This window comes from Physeter macrocephalus, chromosome 14 (genome assembly GCF_002837175.3).
Source record: "Physeter macrocephalus isolate SW-GA chromosome 14, ASM283717v5, whole genome shotgun sequence".
In the NCBI taxonomy this organism is placed as follows: Eukaryota; Metazoa; Chordata; class Mammalia; order Artiodactyla; family Physeteridae; genus Physeter; species Physeter macrocephalus.
In genome coordinates this window covers 41287160-41304978 of record NC_041227.1, presented here as the reverse complement: position 1 = coordinate 41304978, position 17819 = coordinate 41287160, and the positions used below count along the sequence as shown (strand labels likewise).

General features: G+C 56.1%; 1 protein-coding gene across 2 annotated transcripts in view; it reads right to left on the bottom strand.

The window, feature by feature from the left end:
• Window positions 1–2960: 2960 nt before the first annotated feature.
• The window catches only part of ABHD12 (abhydrolase domain containing 12, lysophospholipase), a 72847-nt gene continuing 57988 nt past the window's right edge, over window positions 2961–17819 (bottom strand). For both annotated transcript variants that reach the window (XM_007105171.4, XM_028499525.2), the window contains 10 exons: window positions 15343–15462; window positions 12711–12741; window positions 12230–12275; window positions 10034–10163; window positions 8861–8898; window positions 8450–8529; window positions 7415–7497; window positions 5719–5797; window positions 4599–4726; window positions 2961–3623 (listed from right to left, as the gene is read on the bottom strand). In XM_007105171.4, the coding sequence (XP_007105233.1) occupies window positions 3584–3623; window positions 4599–4726; window positions 5719–5797; window positions 7415–7497; window positions 8450–8529; window positions 8861–8898; window positions 10034–10163; window positions 12230–12275; window positions 12711–12741; window positions 15343–15462 (775 nt within the window). In that variant the 3' untranslated portion in view covers window positions 2961–3583. The remainder of the gene's footprint in view (window positions 3624–4598; window positions 4727–5718; window positions 5798–7414; window positions 7498–8449; window positions 8530–8860; window positions 8899–10033; window positions 10164–12229; window positions 12276–12710; window positions 12742–15342; window positions 15463–17819) is intronic.

Below are 17819 nucleotides of genomic sequence, written 5' to 3'. Positions count from 1 at the left end.
CTTGCACACACCTTGTGTGAGCTCGTTTTTAGTTTTGAGCCTCTGGATTCTGGGGTCCGGCCAGGTAGCCGTGGTGAAGCCTGGGGCGGTGCATGTTTCTGCAGCACCTGGGCTGGCCGTCCAGTGTGGCCCCAGTCCTCCCTGGCCCAGCTCTGCCTCCTGGCCATGCAGGAAGGGTCCAGTGTGCTAGGCCATGTCCTCATAGCTGCTGTGTGGGCACCAGGCCCGCGGTTTCCAGATTGATCAGATAAAGAGGCCCCAGGACAACTGAGAGTGACATTGGGGATGACACCTGTGTCCAGCATCTAGGGAGCTTTGGCTGGGACAAGGCTGGCTGATGCAGAATTGGTTTGGTTTTGTTTTTTTCATAAGATTTTTCACAAGGAAATGAAACTAGCTGAAGCCTTTCCTTGTTTTAGCAACTAAAAATAGCACTTTTGAAGTTTAGTGCCCGGGGAGGCAATGCTGGGATGTTCTCACCTGGCCCTGGGCACCCAGCCCCGATGCAGATCTGTGCCCGTCGAGTGCAGGAGGGTGCGTTTCCGGTCTCACAGGAGGCCGGCCTCCCTCCTCCCAGCAGCATGACAACCTGGTCTGGAAAAGGACTGAGTGGGCCCAGAGAGGAGCCCACTTTCCATTCTGCCCAGAGAGCAGGCTGGTGCTGGGGAGGGCGGGTGGGCAGGACAGGGCCAGGGAGCAGACAGGAACTGCGGGCAGAAGCTTCCGGAGGCTGTCCCCTCAAATGCTGGACCTGGGGGGCACAGGGTCCTGCCCTCACCCCCGTCCTGACCGGCGTGAGGGTCTGGTTGCATCCCCAGCACCCTCTGCCGCCCGTCCCTGAGGCCGAGTGTAACCATCACTGTGCCCCCCACTGTCACTGCCTCGTGTGAGAAACGGATTAAACCTTCCTGCTTGTGCTCAGTTGGTCTGGCCTGTGTGTGTCACTCTTGTGCCCAGGGCAGTCCATGTCCCAGCCGGGCTAAATTATGGTCCATCATTCCGGGACTGAGAACAGAAAGTTCTCTCACCCCAGCTGCGTGTGGGGCTTAGAGCCACGAGTGCCTGAACCGTCAAACCCAACCACTTGGAAAACTGTCTCCTGGGTGTTGGCATTTTTGGTGTGAATTGTACTGTCTTTTGCACCCATCTTTTGCCACCCATTCCTGGTCCTGGGAAGTGGAACGCCCTGGGGACCAACCCCCGCCCCCCCCCACCTCAAATTGTATGGCTGCAGGTTAAATCAAAGACCCAGAGGGATGTAACGCCGGGCTCATTGTTACCCAAAGTACCCAAGAACGCCGTGGACCCCTGTTGGTGGCGGGGTGTGCGAAACGCCCCTTGGCTGGGGGCACCTGAGATGCACATTCCTGGTCTCAGGTCTGGGGCAGCTCCTGGGACACATGCATCTGACAACCACAGTTCACAGCTGTGCATATCTCTTGCTGTTCCTGACCACCGACTGACTTTTGTGACTCATTAAAGGGTCAGTCCTAACCCACAGTTTAAGCTTAGTCGCTCAGACTGAGATAATAAGCTGAGATGCCACCAGGCAGGGATGTGTAGACCTGATTACTAATTACCTGACAGCTGACAAGGGCGGCAGCTACCAGCTCCATGATCACTTTTTATGCTTCCTTATCTTCAGACTATCAGACACCTGTAAAAACACTAACAAACAGCTTGTATTTTTACTTTATAGCCTACCTTAATCCCCCCGCCCCCTGCCAAAAATCTGAGGCAACTTACATAGACAAAATTTTAAGAAAAACAAGATGCAGACTTGAGCCCAGGCAGAGCAGGCCAGGACTAGATGGCTCACTGGTCAAGACGAGCTGGGGATGTGGCTCTGAGCTGCAGGGCCTCCAGGAGCCTCAGTGACTGAGAAAAAAGCACGAAGGGGCTGCCCTGGCCAGGCGGGCACTTCGTGCTTTAGTTACATGAAGACGGTGTCAGGTGGGGATGGGTGTCCCAGCTCTGATGGAAATCCAAGGAGACATGAAGCTGGGGGACGGGGTGGGGCCCTGCAGCCCGTGCTCACACCTGAATTAGATACCAGGAGCGCAGAGCAAACCCGTCCAGTAGAAGATAACTGACAAACTGACCTCAGGAGGGTCTGTTCCGTTTCAAACCCGGTTTAAGAAAGACGTGGGTCTTCCAGATATAAGAATCACCATGGGCAGCTCTAAGGTGCTTCAGAAAGAGGCTGTAACCTGCTTCCGGGCCTCCAGGCAGGGCACAGCTGCTAACAGGCCACAAGGGGGGGCAGGTAAACAAGCCCCTTCCCACCCTGCGGAATTTCTACGCTGCCGAGACTGGAAAGTGCCAGAGCCTGACGATCTAGGGGAGGAAGGCCTGCCATCAGGAGAGACGTAGGTGGACTGAAGTCCTCCGACCTGGGACAAACCCTGTACTGCACAGCTCAAAGCCCCCTTATTAAGCCACGCACCCTGTCCTGGGAGGGGGGTCAGTTAGCGGGGAGGTGAGAAGTGGGACAGCTGGCAGGCGCTGCTGGGAGCGGCACACGTGCAGGGGAGGCTGGTTTGGCGAAAAGCCAAACAACACAAGCACCACCACCAGTGAGTGAACAGGGCGATGCTCGTGGGCCAGAAGAGTCCCTGGACTCCAGCAGCCTAAACCCCACCACCTGTCCATCGACACGGCAACATTCAACGAGCCTGTTAACTGTAAGGTTGGAAAGGTCACCTGTGTAGGCCTGGTTTTTAGAAAAATGCCATCTGCTCCACCTAGAGAAGCCGTCCCCACCTCCCCACCGTGAACATGCCTTTCCCCAGAGATAATGCCCCTCCGTGCTGGGCCTCAGTGTCTGGAAGGAAGCGGGAAAGAAGGGCCCATGACCCTTGGCCTTACAGAGCCAACACCACCTCCCATAGGCCGGGTCCTGAGAATGGCCTGGGGCTGTGGGTAGGGCCTGGGCTGGAGGCGTCACGGAGAAACAGACAGACCACCACCACGATTTTATTCTTAAATAAATGCTCAGTCTAAGGCCAGGTTAGGTAGACAGGTGGGTGGAAATAGGAGGAAGGCAGACCACGGGCACCTCCCCCGCTGGGAGCAGTGGGGCCACCCAGGGAGGCAGGGACACCAAGGAAGGCAAGCGGGGTGCACAGGGCGGAAGGGGCTGATGGAACCACTAGAGTCCGTTCTGGGAAGGGAGAGAAAGAACCCAAGTTTCCCCACATTCCCGAGGGTGGTGCCAGAAAGCTCAACGTGGTCCCAAGACCCCACGCCTCCTGCCCCAGGCTCCCGGTGCCCAGCTCAGGAAGTGTGGGATCAACTAGCCGATGTCCAGAAAGCTCTGTCACGGTCTTCCCAACAAGACCTCAGGTTGAGTGGCAGCAAGAGAGAGAGAGAGGGCCACATGCCCGCCACCCACGCTGTCCACAGAGACCTGTGCTCCCAGCCACCCGGGGCGGGTGCCTCAGGTCTGCCAGGGCCTCCTCTGCCTGGCCCGCTGGCATCCGAGTTCTCTCTCCAGGCTCATCTCCAGGGTGCCGGGCTGGCCGGAGGAAGGGGGGGGGACAAGGGCAGACATCTTCATGCTCCTTCAGGTGCTGAGTAACACTCAGTGCTGGCGCCCTGGTTCCGACTTCCCCAGGAATTCCCTGGACCAGAGGAGGACACCTGTCGGCCAAACCTCTTGAGGCCAAACCTGAGACCCCACCTCCTGTGGTCCTCCTACAGCCCACCTGGGGAGGCCGCATAGGAGCCTGGAGGACCACACTTCCGCTCAGAAAACCCCGTGAGTTAAACAAGCAGGGCGCCAACGGCAGCGCCCAAGTCAAGTCCCGACACACAGCAGCAAGGACAGGGTCACTAACTGCACCCCGATGTTGGAGCCATTCTCTGGTCTACATTTTATGTAATATATTCCTTTTATGGGGAAAAACCACAGTCCCAGAGCAAACCCATACTGGTCACTGTCCCCTCGCAGCAACCCACATCCGTGAGGCAAGAAACTGCAAAGGACCACCCCTGGAACCTCAAGGGCGAAGTGTAACCACCCGGCACACACCTCACCGAGGGCCAATTCCAGCACCCCGGGCTCAGCAGAGGCCCCCCATCTGGGACGTGCGGGCTGCCTGTACCTCCAGCGGGAGGCAGGGAGTGCCTGGTCCATCCAAACCCTTCGCTTTGCCACCAGTGCACCCCTCATCCTCAGGCTCTGCGCCCAAGCTCGAGATGGGTGCCCGGGGTGGCAGCCCACGTCCTGGCCCGGGATTTTGGCCAGCGCAGTACAGCCAGGGGCACAGCCTCCCTTCCCGAAGCAGCTGGGGACAAACAGGCTTTTGAGGAGCTGGCCCAGACCTGCACCCCCCTGTGCCCCATGCGCAGGAGCAGCAACCTGACGGGCCTGTGGGAAGGGATGGAGGCCTGACCCGAAGCAGCTGTGGTGTCTGCATTGCATGACCTGCCCCACAGGGAGATCACAGCCCTACTGACGGTGGGGACGGCCCAGGAGGGAGGGGTGACACTCTTGATCCCTCACTGTGACTCGGTCCCGAAATGGCTTTTGTAGCTGCGGCCGCACACGCCTGCCTGAGCGGCAGGACGGCATCGCAGGTGAGAGAGGGCCTCACCTCAGGATCCGTGGAAGCTCAGGGCTCTTGTAGATGTACTTGTGCCTGTAGCCAAGGTCCGAGTGGAAGGGGATGAACTGAACCTTGAAGTCTCGGAAGCTGCGTGACGGTGCAGCAATGTTGTACAGCTGGGGGAGGGAGAGGCGGGTCAGCGCCCGGGGCCTGGGGGTGACCTGCCTACTGGCCTCCCCCTGCAACAGAGAGCAGCCCATGGCCGCTGTCTCCAAAGAGCAGCCCAAGCCCCCCATGCACAGCGCCCTGCAGCCTGCCTCGGCCACAGCAGGGACCCTCGGGGCCACCACTCAAGACCCTCTCCGTCCTCACGCCCGTCTTGCAGACTGCCCTTCCTCAGGGGCCTGCAGCACCGCAGAGAGCCACCTGCTACAGGATGCGGTGGTGGCCTGGGTGCCAGGAGCAGCCCCGATGGCTCAGTCCCTGGGGCTGGGTGGGCTGTGTGCCTCAAAGTTTGCTGTGTGCCTGGGTCAAGGCCCGTCAACAAGGTGGCTCAGGACCTATGCCACCTCAGCCCCCTCCTCCCAGCCCGGGATGGCCAGGTCATGTGCCCGGACCGGCTGGAGGGAAGGACCTGGCCCTCGCACACCTGCCTCAGGCCTGGTCTGATGTGGCCTGGGCATTGCGCCCTCTAGCCTGCCAGCACCACGGCCAGACGGTACTCTCTCCCACCCTACCCCCACCTACAAATCTAATCGGGCTTCCTGGCAGCAAAGGCAAAGCAAATACAGCAAAAGCAGACACAGAGGCAACATGGCACCCTCTGTCGTCAGTTCCATCCCAGAGGCAAGAGAACAGGTGAGAGTTCTGTACCAATTCCAGCCACTGGAGGAGCCTCGCCATCAAGGGTTCTTTCCCTCCAGCCAGTAACTGGCAAGCCCTCCTGGATGAGTCCCCTGTATGGGGACCCAGGAGATATATTCATTTGCTTATTTTCACGTTTCCTTCTGGGGTGGCATCAGCTGTCCAGCCCCGACCCGACCCTGCTGCCAACCTCCTCTGCCCTCTCCCTCACAAGGGGCCCTGCCAGCAGCAGGACCCTCCTCCACACCTGCCTGGCCTAGCCTGGACCGAACATGAGTTTGCCCGACGCCCGCCGGACACCCACCTTTCTGCCGAGCTGGAAGGGCACGACCGGGTCGTCCTCGGCGTGCAGGATGAGCAGGGAGCAGGAGATATGCTTCACGCTGCAGGGAGGGAGAAAGGCGCTGGATCGGCCCCCGGGAAGAGCTGGGGTCTCCTGGGCTCCCAGTCCTGCCCACAGCAGGGACCTGGCTTAGGGAGCGCTTCACCGTGGTGTGGAATGCCTCAAACGGTGGGCATTTTAATAGAGAACTCTACCAGTTGATTTCTTAGATGTTTCTTTCCATCAATATCTATTCTAGGTGACAGCCAAATCTAGAGATCAATTCATTCACCAAATAGGGTCCCTGAAAATTTCCTGGAAATTAAAAAAAATTTTTTTTGCTAGTAGACTATTCTTAAAAAGTTACAAAACAGTATTTACAAACTAAGTAATTTAGGTGGGCCAAGAAACTCACTCAAATGAACGTTACTGGACATCTGTTGGCAAAAGAGCCACCCTCTAATGTATCTTTCGTGTAAATTACATTTAAGGTCACTCCTGAGAGTTTCGAGTAAATTAACATTCTCAACAGGTTCAGGGGATCCTGTCCTTCAGCAAACCACCTAACAGAAGGACTGGATGGGCCCGGGGTCTCCTAGCCACCCCTCACTGAGGTCTCACGGGGAGCTGCTGGACGCAGCAGACACCTGTTGTTGGCGAGCCCATGCTGATCTGGGGGCTTCACAAGGGCAGCCCCAGAGCAAGCCTGGCACCTTGCAGGACCAGGCCTGGGGGCACGCCGCCCCTCAGAGGCCCAACTCTGGCAGCCTGCAACTGCTGCTAGCGGCTCGCAAGTTCACCAGCCCACCATGTTGCGCTCCCAGGGTGGAGCGCTGCTGGTGTGCGAGTCACGCTTTGATGGGCAACATCTTTTCTGGACTTCCACCCACAAAGCTGCTCTGTAGCTTCTCTGACTCTGGAGGCCCCCCTCACATGCTGTCACCTTACCAAATATTTGGGAACAGACCTGCCCACCAAGCAGGGGCTCCTGACTTCCAGTGGGTGAGGGCCGGCCGGCCCACCAGCACTCATACAGGCTCAGCTGGGGGGCAGCCAAAGGTGGCTTTCTCACCGTCGTCATTTTTAGAGGGAACCCAGCCTATTCAGATAATTCTTCTTTAAAAAATGTAGATTTTTAAATGTTAATTGCATATTCAGATAAGGATTTTTCCTTTTTCTTTTTTTTTGAAGAAATTAAACCCCATGAAATTAAGGTATCGCAAAGATAATGTCAGCAGAATCTGAACGCTGTTCAAAGAAACAGTCCTTAAATAGAACATGTAACTGCTGGTTTACCTCAGAGAAATATTTTTAATACTGAACTTCATCTTTCCATAACCAAACACAAAACAAATGCCTGAGACAAAGTCATTTTTTGAATAACAGTTACTATTACTGCTTTAATACCTGTTTAGGAGTTCCGGTTTTGACAGATAATTTTCAAATAAAACAGCTTTATGGACCAAAAATATGTTGTCTTCGTATTTCTTTAATCTAATCCTACAGTCTTTCCACATTCCCCGTTCTCCTTCTCTAATTGACATTCCCTTTACAGAGATGTGTTGCTTAGAAAAGATCCCTACGTATTCAGAATCCTATCCCACTTGGTTAACTTGACTCAAGACACTTATTCTGGGGGTTCTTGGGGTTTTTCTAAATTCTCTTCCATGGTACTCACTTTTCATCATTTGCAAACTGAATTCCACTGCTTGTGATGGGATCAAGGAAGAACCAGTCAAACCCAGGGAAGTATCGATAGATCTGGAGGCAACATGTAGACAACAAGCAGAGGATCAATTAAAACACCCCCTGCAGGGCTGAGGGTCCAGACAGAGGTGCCGTGTGCCCGGGGGTCACTCCTGCTTCTGAGCAGGCTGACCTGTGGGCCCCCCGGAGCTGGGCGGGGGGGTGCCCCTGCCCTTCCTGCCCCCCGCCCTCAGACTCCCTGCTCAAGAGGCCCCCAGACCGGCTGCAGGGGGGGGCTGCCCGCAAACAGGGCTCCCACACCTCAGACTAGGAGAGCAGGCTTCCCACACACAACAGGCTGCCACCCCCAAGGAATGGGGTCCGTGCGACTCGACTCGGGAGAAGAGCAACATCAAAGGAGACCCAACAAAGGACTCTTCTGTCTGCAACAGAGCAGCATGAGGTCGGGTGGGGCCAACACGGCTCCCCTGGACACACGGCAGCAGTGGGAGGAGGAGGAGGAAGCAACAGGGTACAGAGGACCCTCCTCTGGGCCCGGCCTGTAAATGGAGGGTCCAAGGCCTCAAATCCAGCCAGTGACGGCCCAACAGCATGTAATCCCCACCAGGGCTTCCTTGGGGTGCCCACCAGCTCCACTTCTGGGGAAGCAGCTGGGACAGCGCCCTCAGCCTGCACTGGGCCCCATGGGCAAGCAATGCCAGGGGGGCAAACCGTGCCAGGGGGCAAGGCCTCCTGTGGGTACACCCGCCCTCAGGCAACCTGGCTGTGACCCCCATCCTTCTACCTGGCACAAAGTTATAAACATCCTGAGTGGCTCTGTAGTCAGGCCAGTGCCCAGAACTAAATGAGAATTAACTTTTAATAAAGTTTGTATTCATTAGACTATTTAAATAATAATTTTATGATATTTAAATTTATTATACATATTTACTTAGTCATTTTTATATTTTATAGCAATTATTTTCATTATAAAAATAAGTCCGTTTTTAATAAGATCTGTACTTGCCACTGAGAATGGATGGCTCTTAGCTTCTTCGCGGATATTAGTAAATGGAGATTCCAATATGAGGGCATCTGGAGGTGTCTCTAGATAAACAAACGGGGAACTGGGAGGTGAGCAAGAAGCCCCAGTGAGACACACTCCTCCGCTCCCCATCCACGCACCCTCCACAGGACAGCGGAGCCCGGCCCCTGGTGAGGCCCTGCCAGCCGCTGGCAGATCGGGGGAATTGGGCCCTCAAGGGTCTGCTCAGGCCCCCACCTCAGTGCCTGGCTCTCGTCTCACCGCACAGCGCATCCACCACCACACACTTCACGAGAAGCCCCAGGGCCTGGAGCACAGCCGGCTCCCCAACACTCCACCTGCCCACAGGAGCCGGGCCGTCCCCACGATGTGTGATCCCACACGAGCCCCTACCTCGCTCACAGAGGCGCCGCACCAGGTTTGTGGCCACTCTGGAAAGAAAAAAAAAGTTCAGCTGAATTATGACAAAAATTGTTTCAGATGAGATCGTCCTAATACTCAAAGGTGACCGAGGAAGCCGGGATCTGCCAAGTGACCAGTGGGGTTTTGGGCGGGGGGAGCACAGATGCCCCAGCCGTCAGCCAGCCCCTCTGACAGGGCATCTCCACGTCCCCGAGGCATGCAGCTCACCTGGAGCAGCCCCTTCAGGCCACACAGCGGCACCCCAGTTCACACCCACTCCGTGTGGGTGCCAACGGGACACGGAGGAGGACAGCAGGGCCCATGGCCGCCCCGTCAGCAGGGAGGAGGCTGCAGTCTGCCTGCACAGCTCTTGGGGGTGGCAGCACTTGCAGTCTGCAGGTCTGGGGGCCTCCTGCCTTCCCAGGACCAACCTGGGTGGGTCCCATGCAGACACCCAGGGCAGGATGGCCTGCTCTCCTGTCCAGGGCTCAGTCCCCCCGCAAGGGCGGGCCAGGAGGCCCTGTCCTGGGCACCGCCCAGCCTGTGGCCCCAACCCGCCTGCAGCCACCGCGTCCAAAGGAAAGGCAGCAGAAAAACAGCAGGTGCTGGTCTTGGGCTCCTTTCGAAACACTGGCCCCTATGCCCGTGGAAGCGATGCAGGCGGCTCACGTGGAACATCGAAGTGCTTCCTGTCTTGGCAGATGGAGGAAGGGAACCACCACTGCAGACTCCCCAAGTTCTCTGGTGATGATGCCAAGCGTGGGCTAAGGGGCCCACTGTTTGCAAACAGAATCAAGGCCCTGGCTCCTGGGCTTGCTGGGCAGCACATACGTCCTCAGCCAGGCCAAGGGAAGCCTGAGTGCCCTGTCTCGTTCTGCTCAGACCCGCCTCCTCAGGGCACAGTCCTGCTGAGGCGTGTCTGCATCCTCCCTGTGGAGGAGACGGCACCTCCATGACTGCTGTTGTACCTCGCGTCACTTCCTGGGTTGAGGAGCTGAAGTATCTCAAGCCCCTCGTGGTCTCTGTGGTGCTTCATCCCCTGCCCCCATCACAGCACTAATGGTGCCACAGGGTCCAGAGGACACCGGGGCCCCTAGGAGAACCTGGGCTGGACAGTCACTCGTCAAGACCTGCTCCTGCAAAGGCCACGCGGGGAATTCTTACCCGGTGCCAAGGGAATGGCCCCAAATATACACAGGGTTGTCTCCACTTCGCGCTTTGATCCAGTCAAAAACATGGAGTGCGTCGTACGTCATGCCCCGCTCCGACGGCGTTCCTACTGAGTCACCCCAACCTGGGAAATCAGCAGCAAGAGGAGGATGTCACATGCAGCCCAGGGGACCTCGAGGGGCAAGCCCACCTTCCCCCCCCATCTCAGCAGGAGGCCCAGAACGTCTGGGGCCTCAAGGTCTCGGCCAAGCCCGCTCTTCCTTCTCCCACCTCCTCAGCTGTCACAACCTCTGAACACAAACGGCCATCCACTCGCCCTCATCTGAGTCTCGATGAGCAGCTGAGCAGACGGGGTGGTCAGACACACAGACCCCTGCCGGCACCAACACCTGGGGCTTGGCACCAGGATGAGGTACCGACAGGCTCAGCCAGTGAGAGTCCAGTCCACCCTGGGGCCCCTGAGCCCAGCCCTGACTCTATGGCCCAGCTGTGGCCCAGCTGTGGACAGGCGTGGAGAGGCCCCCAGACAGGCAGATTCCAGGCTCAGGGCAACTCTGACCCAGAAAGGAAGGGGCTTTTAGCATCCTGTTTGCTTAACAGAGGAAAGCCAACTGTCTTGGCCCCTAAACCTCGACCTCCCAAGGGCCCTTCCCTCCAGATTCTCAGAAAAGTCAAGTGTGACTGTCATTTCCAGCAGCTCAGCAGTGAGTCATCATCAAATGATCTAAAAGCACCACAAGGCTCAGAAAGAGCAAGTCCTGCGACACAAGCAAAACCCAGAGGCAGGGGCACCACAGGCCACCTCCCCAGGGCATCCCAGACCCAGATTAGGGAAGGAGCCAATGTCAAGGACAAGGCCAGTGTGAGGGCTCGGGGCACTGGTGGGGGCAGGGACAAAGAGACAGGAAGAGACACAGAGAGACAGAGACAGGGACAAACTCTTGTACGGCTTAGAAAGGCAGAGACTCAATAGGAAATGAAAAGAGGAAGTGCTAGATGGGATTTTATTTCTGTTAGAAGCACCAGGAGGAGAACAAGGAAGAGGGCCACCCCTCTCACTACGCTGAGGTTCCAGCAGCAAGAGCAGGAGGAAAGGATGAGCCTCATTTCAGAGTTTCTCCAACCCAGCACCTTCCTCCTGATGGAACACTCTTCCACAAAAGAACCATCCCTCACCCTATGGTCAGCAGAATAATGGCCCCCAAAGATGTCCATGTCCAACCCCGAAACCTGTGCCTCTGGTACCTTACACGGCCAGGGGAATGAAGGGTGCAGAAGGAAAGAGGCTGCAAATCAGGAGACCCTGGGATGGGACATTATCCTGATCAGCGTGAGCCCCAAGTAATCACAGGGTCTTTATGATCAGAAGGGAGAGGGAAGTTAGAGCCAGAGTGATGCAGACTCAGGCCACAGGCAAGGAGTGAGGGTGGCCTCGAGAAGCTGGAAGAGGGCAGGAACCTGACTCTCCCTCCCCTGGAGCTTCCAGCCGTGCCCACACCTTGACTTATCCCAGTGGCTAAAGATTTTGAACTCCTGACCTCCAGAACTTCAAGATAATAAGTCTGGGCTGTTTCGAGACGTTTACATTTGTGGTAACTTGTTGCAGCAGCAAGAGGAAACTCTTCTAACATTCACATCCAGGTGATGTCAACCGGCTCCTGGGTTGTGGACACCCCCCTTACCCCCAGTCAGGGTGAGCTGGACAAGAGGCCTTTAGCCCTTTGACCTCTCCCGCCAAGGACTGTCCAAGGCACACACTTCCCAAACAGCTGCTCCCTGCTAACACAAAGCATTTTTCTCACACATCAAACTGCGGGAGGCCAGAAAGAAAAAATACTGAGGGGCGAGAAAATGAGTCTCTCTTCCCTGTCTCCATAACGTCAACAAAACCAGCTGTGCTGAACATGAAATGTGCCCAGCTGTGGGGAAAGTCTGAGTCCAATAAAGACAAGACAGTACTTTCTACTTTTAAAATGTGGCTGACAGAGGGTGTGTGGGGGGTTCCAGGCACCCTACAGGGGCGGATGCACGCAGGACACACCTCCGAAGACCCCGACCCTCCACCACCTCCACGTGCTCACAATTGCCACAGGTCACGGCAGAGCCGCCAGGCGCGCAGGAGCCTCTCAGAGCGACACCTGCATATCCCACACCGACCTGCAGGAAGCGGGGCAAGTATGGAGCCCTCACCTCTGTAGTCAAAGGTAACCACGTGGTAGCCAAGGGAACTCAGCACCTGTAAGTGAAAAACAAACACCTGGGCAACATGGCTCTGACTAAACCCACTAAACCCAAACAATTCCAAGTGACTTTATGTAATTTGCCAATTTCTGGCATATGATCCACAAAGTCCATTCATCCTGATCTTGGAAACTATTCCCCAGAGGCAGCAAAATGGGAAGCATTCCATGGGGAGACGTCCATAACAGGCAGTGTTAAAAAGATCAACAATGATTAACTCAAAATTATTAGGGGGACCCCCTTCTGTTCATGCGTCCTGGAAAGAACAGTCAGAAGCAGGAGGCAAGCAACGCTCAAACTGTCACAGACCATGTGGGTCACACCCCATGGGCACTGCTCCATCCATCTGTCCACTGTGTGGCCTCTTCTGTCTGTCACAAGCTAAGGGCACCGCTCTGTCCATCATAAACTGTGTGCCGTCCTCACCTACCTTGTAAAGCTCCACCCGGTGGTCGCCTCCTCTAGATCATCAGGGAAAGGAAACAAGCATGGCTGTTAGTGCATCTTCTCAGAAAGGGGGCCCAGGATCAACACTGTAGCATCTGGGCCCTTAGTGCCTGGTCCCCAAATCTACACGAGAGGGTGATGGACAGGTCACCTCCTCCTCAGGGAACCTACCTGGCTCCCAGCTTGCCTCCACAGTATGGTGCCAAACAAGGGACAGTCTGAGCATTTGGGGGATATTTCTTAACTATTACCTCACCTTTGGTTTGAGTAGGCCATACAAACCTTCAGTACAAACCCCAGAAGACACAAAGGGCCCCTCAGCTCCCCAGTGTCCAGGACCACCCATGAACAGGAGGGAAGCACTTCCTTGCTGGCACACACACCACGGGGACAGGCCACAGGCACCTCCTGCCCCAACCTTTTCACCTACAGAGCCACAGCCAACTCTTAGAACTCTCCTCCTCGGCCATTCACGCCCTCCCCTCGTGGTCACTTTGGCTCTTTCCCACCTGCTGCTAACTGAGGTTCTGCTGCTGCGGCCACCCCCTGATGTCCTTCCACACACGTGTCTGCGGGTGGATGCTGGGTCGAAGGTGCCATCGTGATCTGACAGCCACTGTGAGCCTCCCAGCCCCTCACCAGCAGGCTCCAGCTTCAGTGGCTCGGCCGAGCACCACGGCCAAGCAGGCACCACTGCTGGCACCACCTCACGCCTGCACCTCTCTCCAAGGACTGTCCACCTCTTTCTCCCACTTTCTGCCCAGATGCTGGCCGGCTGTTACCGTGCACAAACACCCAAGTGGGGACAGAGCTGCCTCGGGAGAGGGAAGCACATCAGCAGGCGGGCTCACCCTCGCCAGACTTCTCAGCTCTTTCCCTTCTTTATGAGGAGCATTTGGCCAACTTCCGGGGTGTGTGTTCACGGAGCGAGTGTCCTCAGGGGAGGCGAGAACACGACGAAGGAGGAAAGCCAATATAACCCAGAAACAAACATTCAAAGGACTCAGCTTCAAGACCAGAAAGAAATACTGCAGTGTCTTCAGTTATCTTTGCAACAGTTTGTCATGGCTCTTTTCTAAATTTTCCCAATACCCTACCTTGAGCAAGAAGGGGGATTTAGAGCATGATGGGATTGGGGGCATCCTGGGGGTCTGAGTCCCAGGAAACCACGGCTGCTGCTGTCCTGCCCGGCCGGGTGGCCGCCAAGATCTGCAGCCTGAGTAGTCCTTGGGGACGTGGGGGGGCAGGGGGCAGCAAACCTTCAAAGTCACAAGATTCCTTCCATCCTGAAGTTACAGATAGACTTTGTCTTCTTTACCATGTGATTGGCACTGCTCACAAAGAACTCCAAACTTCCCTCATTTATAGAAAGAGGCTACAGGAGCTGTTTGTATTCACTTGCTCTTTGAAAAGCGGAAGAGAAACCCACTGTAGCTTGTCCCAGACGAAGGGAAAGAAGGCTGCCAAGTGCGTGCTGAGTCAGTAGCTCAGCGCTCTGCTCTCTCAGCTCAGAGTGTCCTTGTGGGCCCCACTTCCTGGACATCCTGCTACATCCTCTGTGTAGCCCCTCTGCCCAGACGCCGGCTGTGGCCTGCTTTGTCCTCCTCGCCGGTTCTGCCTGTGAAATGACTGACCCCAGCCCTGCCCCGCGGTGCCCGGCCTCCTGCTGCTTCTTGCTGGCCCTCTCTCACGAGACCCAAGGAACAGGGACCCTCCCAGGGGTTTCAGGCAATGCTTGTTCAGAAAACGCCCCTCTTCCTCTCACCCCACCAGCAATCCTGCAGACTCTTCTCAACAAGGCTGACCATGTGGGCTGGAAGGAGCCCTCTTTAAACAATGGCTCCAATCCCCGCTTGTCTGAAAGACATCCATTAAACCTACTCTTGAACAGCACCTGGGATAAACCTGGGCGAGGGCTTTATCTGCACAGACGTAGGTGCTTCCTTGATGGCCCAGTGGGATGCGCTGGCACTGCCGGCTCAGGGCTGGAAGTACCCTGGCCTGAGAGCGTGGCATGGCGGCCCCCGAGGACAAGCTTGTCCCGGCATGCTCAGCTGAGTCTCTTCATGGGACTCCCCCACCTTCAACGTCACCCTAGCCCCTCCCCAGGAAGCATGCCTCCCCCTCCAGCAGGGCACACCTGCCAGCGAGAAAGTGTCCTCAGACCAGACAGCAGATGCTGGGTGAGCAGGGGCAACTTCCTGGGCACACGGTGGCTCTGCAGGGTCTCAACAAACCTCGGCTGAGGGACCGTGCCTCCTGCCCACTGAGAAGCCTTGTTCCCCAACCCAGGAAGAAGGACACCCCTCTGGTTGAGGCTCTGGGTCGCTCTGACAGACGCAGCAACCTCCATCCCACCCCAGGCACGAGCTTCAGACCAGGGGCTTCTGGACACAGCTGCCCACATCTGCTCAGCAGGTGGTTTCCAAGCAAGCAGGCCCGGTCCACCTTGCACACAGCCCTGCTCCACCCTGGGCCTGTGGGAACACGATTTCATGCAAGCTTCTCCCAAACCCCAGACAAACCCTGCCTCTTCCTGTGTTCTCAGGATGCCCGTGTCCCAGGTGCACCCACGCTCTCACTGCGATGGGCCCCATGAAGGAGCCCTTCCTCACCTGGTGCCCGCGTTCCCGTGCAGGTACAGGATGATCGGGTGGCTAGAAGCCAAGGCATCCTCATACCACATCTGGTCCTTCCCTTGGGCGTTCTTCCACCAGACAGAGGGGACAGTGTGCCTGGAAGCAGAAGCAGAGGCGAGTGGCAGGTGACGCGCCTGCAGACGGGATGCCCATGGCTCAAGTCACAACTGAGTGGAGAGCAGGAGGCCGGGTGGGCTGACTCCAAGCTGTGAGGGCAGCTTCTGGCAGCTGAGGCAGGTCATTTCCTGACTCGCAGATGGGCCCTCTCTGGGCCCCAGAAGCTTGCCCCGGCAGCAGTTACTAGGGGTGGGGCGACAGCCGGTCCTCCTGTATAAAGGGGAAGCTATGTGAGCTAAGACCCCTTCCAGCTGGGTTCCAGCACAGAATGGGCAACGAATGGACACTGAGCAACTCCATGTCCCCTCAAACTCATCCATGTCTTTAAGTACATAACTTAACTCACGACGTAAGACATATCATGCTGTTATATGTACTAATTCAGCAACACGGGTCTACGGGCTGGACTGGAAGCCCGGTCATCCTTAAAGCACCAATTCTAACACAGAGCCTGTCCACAAGCCGTCTTGGCACAGACGCACCTCTGCAGGAGACGTCACAGGCCCACGTGGGCAGTCCTTCCACGCCTGGCGAGGCATGTGGACACTTGTCTATGTGGCCAAACCCTCCTTTAGAGAGGTGCTGTGGTTCATCTTAACTCAGGACACATCAAAGTCACTGTTCATCACTGGGGAGGGTCTGATTTAATACTTTTTTTTTCTGTAAAACTTATTCAAATTCATTCTTGGGAAGTCTTAAAAACATTCCATGGGCTTCCCTGGTGGCGCAATGGTTGGGAGTCTGCCTGCCGATGCAGGGGACGTGGGTTCGTGCCCTGGTCCGGGAAGATCCCACGTGCCGCGGAGCGGCTGGGCCCGTGAGCCATGGCCGCTGAGCCTGCGCGTCCGGAGCCTGTGCTCCGCAACGGGAGAGGCCGCAGCAGTGAGAGGCCTGCGTACAGCAAAAAAAAAAACCCAAAAAACATTACATGGCTGATTTTTTCTTTTCTAAGTGTTAGCATCTCGTTTCTAACATGTCTCTCTGACCCATTTCAGAGGATTGCATTTTGGGTGGCTCTGACCGCTGCAATTATCACTCTCTCACAATTACAAACCTATGAGATGGAAAGGTACATTTGGAAGGTGCTAGGAGCTGATACGCCTCCAGTAGCCAGCCTACCCGAACTCGGAGCTCCTGACGAAGGCCCAGGCAAGCTCTCCATCCCTGGGCTCCTCCCCCTGCCAGGCAGAGAGGAGCTGCCCTCCCACCATCCCCCCCCTCCAGCTCCTCTGCAGCAGGATCTGGCGAGGTGCCAGTGAGGGCAGGTGGTGAATGGAGCTGCTGCCACCCAAGGGCCCGTACTGCCATCAAGACAGCACAGGGTGCAGACCTGGGCGGGCAGTGGTGCCCACCAGCACGCAGCGGCTGTTGCTTCCCGGAGACTCATGTGGTCATCACCAACACAACCTTCACAGGTAACTGTCCACAAATACCTGTCCTGTAACACGGCTGCTCTGCTTGAGGAAGAAGCCTGGCTGAGCCCACATCTTCAAAGCACAGACCCTATTAACCATCAGGAGAGCGGCCAATTCCCCCAAACACCTCTGAGCAAAACATGTCAGGCTTCTGACTGAAAATGAAAATGCACAGCGGCCTGCATGCACACACTGGCCGTAAATGCTCCATTAAATCAAAACAGAAATGACCAAAGACAGCCCCAGCCTCAGCCACTACGAACCAGAACCTCCCTCTCACACTCTGGTCTTTATGCAGGACCCCCTGCCCCTCTGCACAGCACAGGGAAGTGATTCAGAGCACTTCACTCAGAAGCTTCTCACGTCCACAGCAGTTCTACTGAGACAAAGGCAGCAATTCAGAGCTGCTTCTGAGAGAATGAGAAGACGCCACAGGAAAGCCAGTCCGCTCTGGTTCTGTTGTTTGTAAACACCAACTAGTCCACAGAAAAAGCATTAAATCATATTTCAAAGAAATGCCAAGAAGTCACAGAACTTAGGCCCAACCTAAATTTATGGCTAAAAAAGTAAACGCTAAGAAAAGAGCAAACGCCACCACTATCGAGAGCTGAGAGTGCTGTGTGTGAAAGAAATGCAGCTGTTTTCAACAACTGGGTGGGCCCTTCCCTGCAAGACAGGTGTGGCTCAAGCCTGTGCTAATGATTCTGTGATATATTCTCTGTTTCTGGCTTTCTTCTCCCCTGGAAACGAGGCTTTCTGCAAAAACCAATCTGGTTTGAAAACCTCAGAACAGAGCTGGTGCTGCCATCTCGCGCCCCATATTCAAGGAATTTAGCTGAGATCTTTCCTTTGGAAACAGCAGGTAAAAGATAAAAACGGACAAGCAAGAGTTTCAGAGACGGCGCCACTGTCAGGACAGCA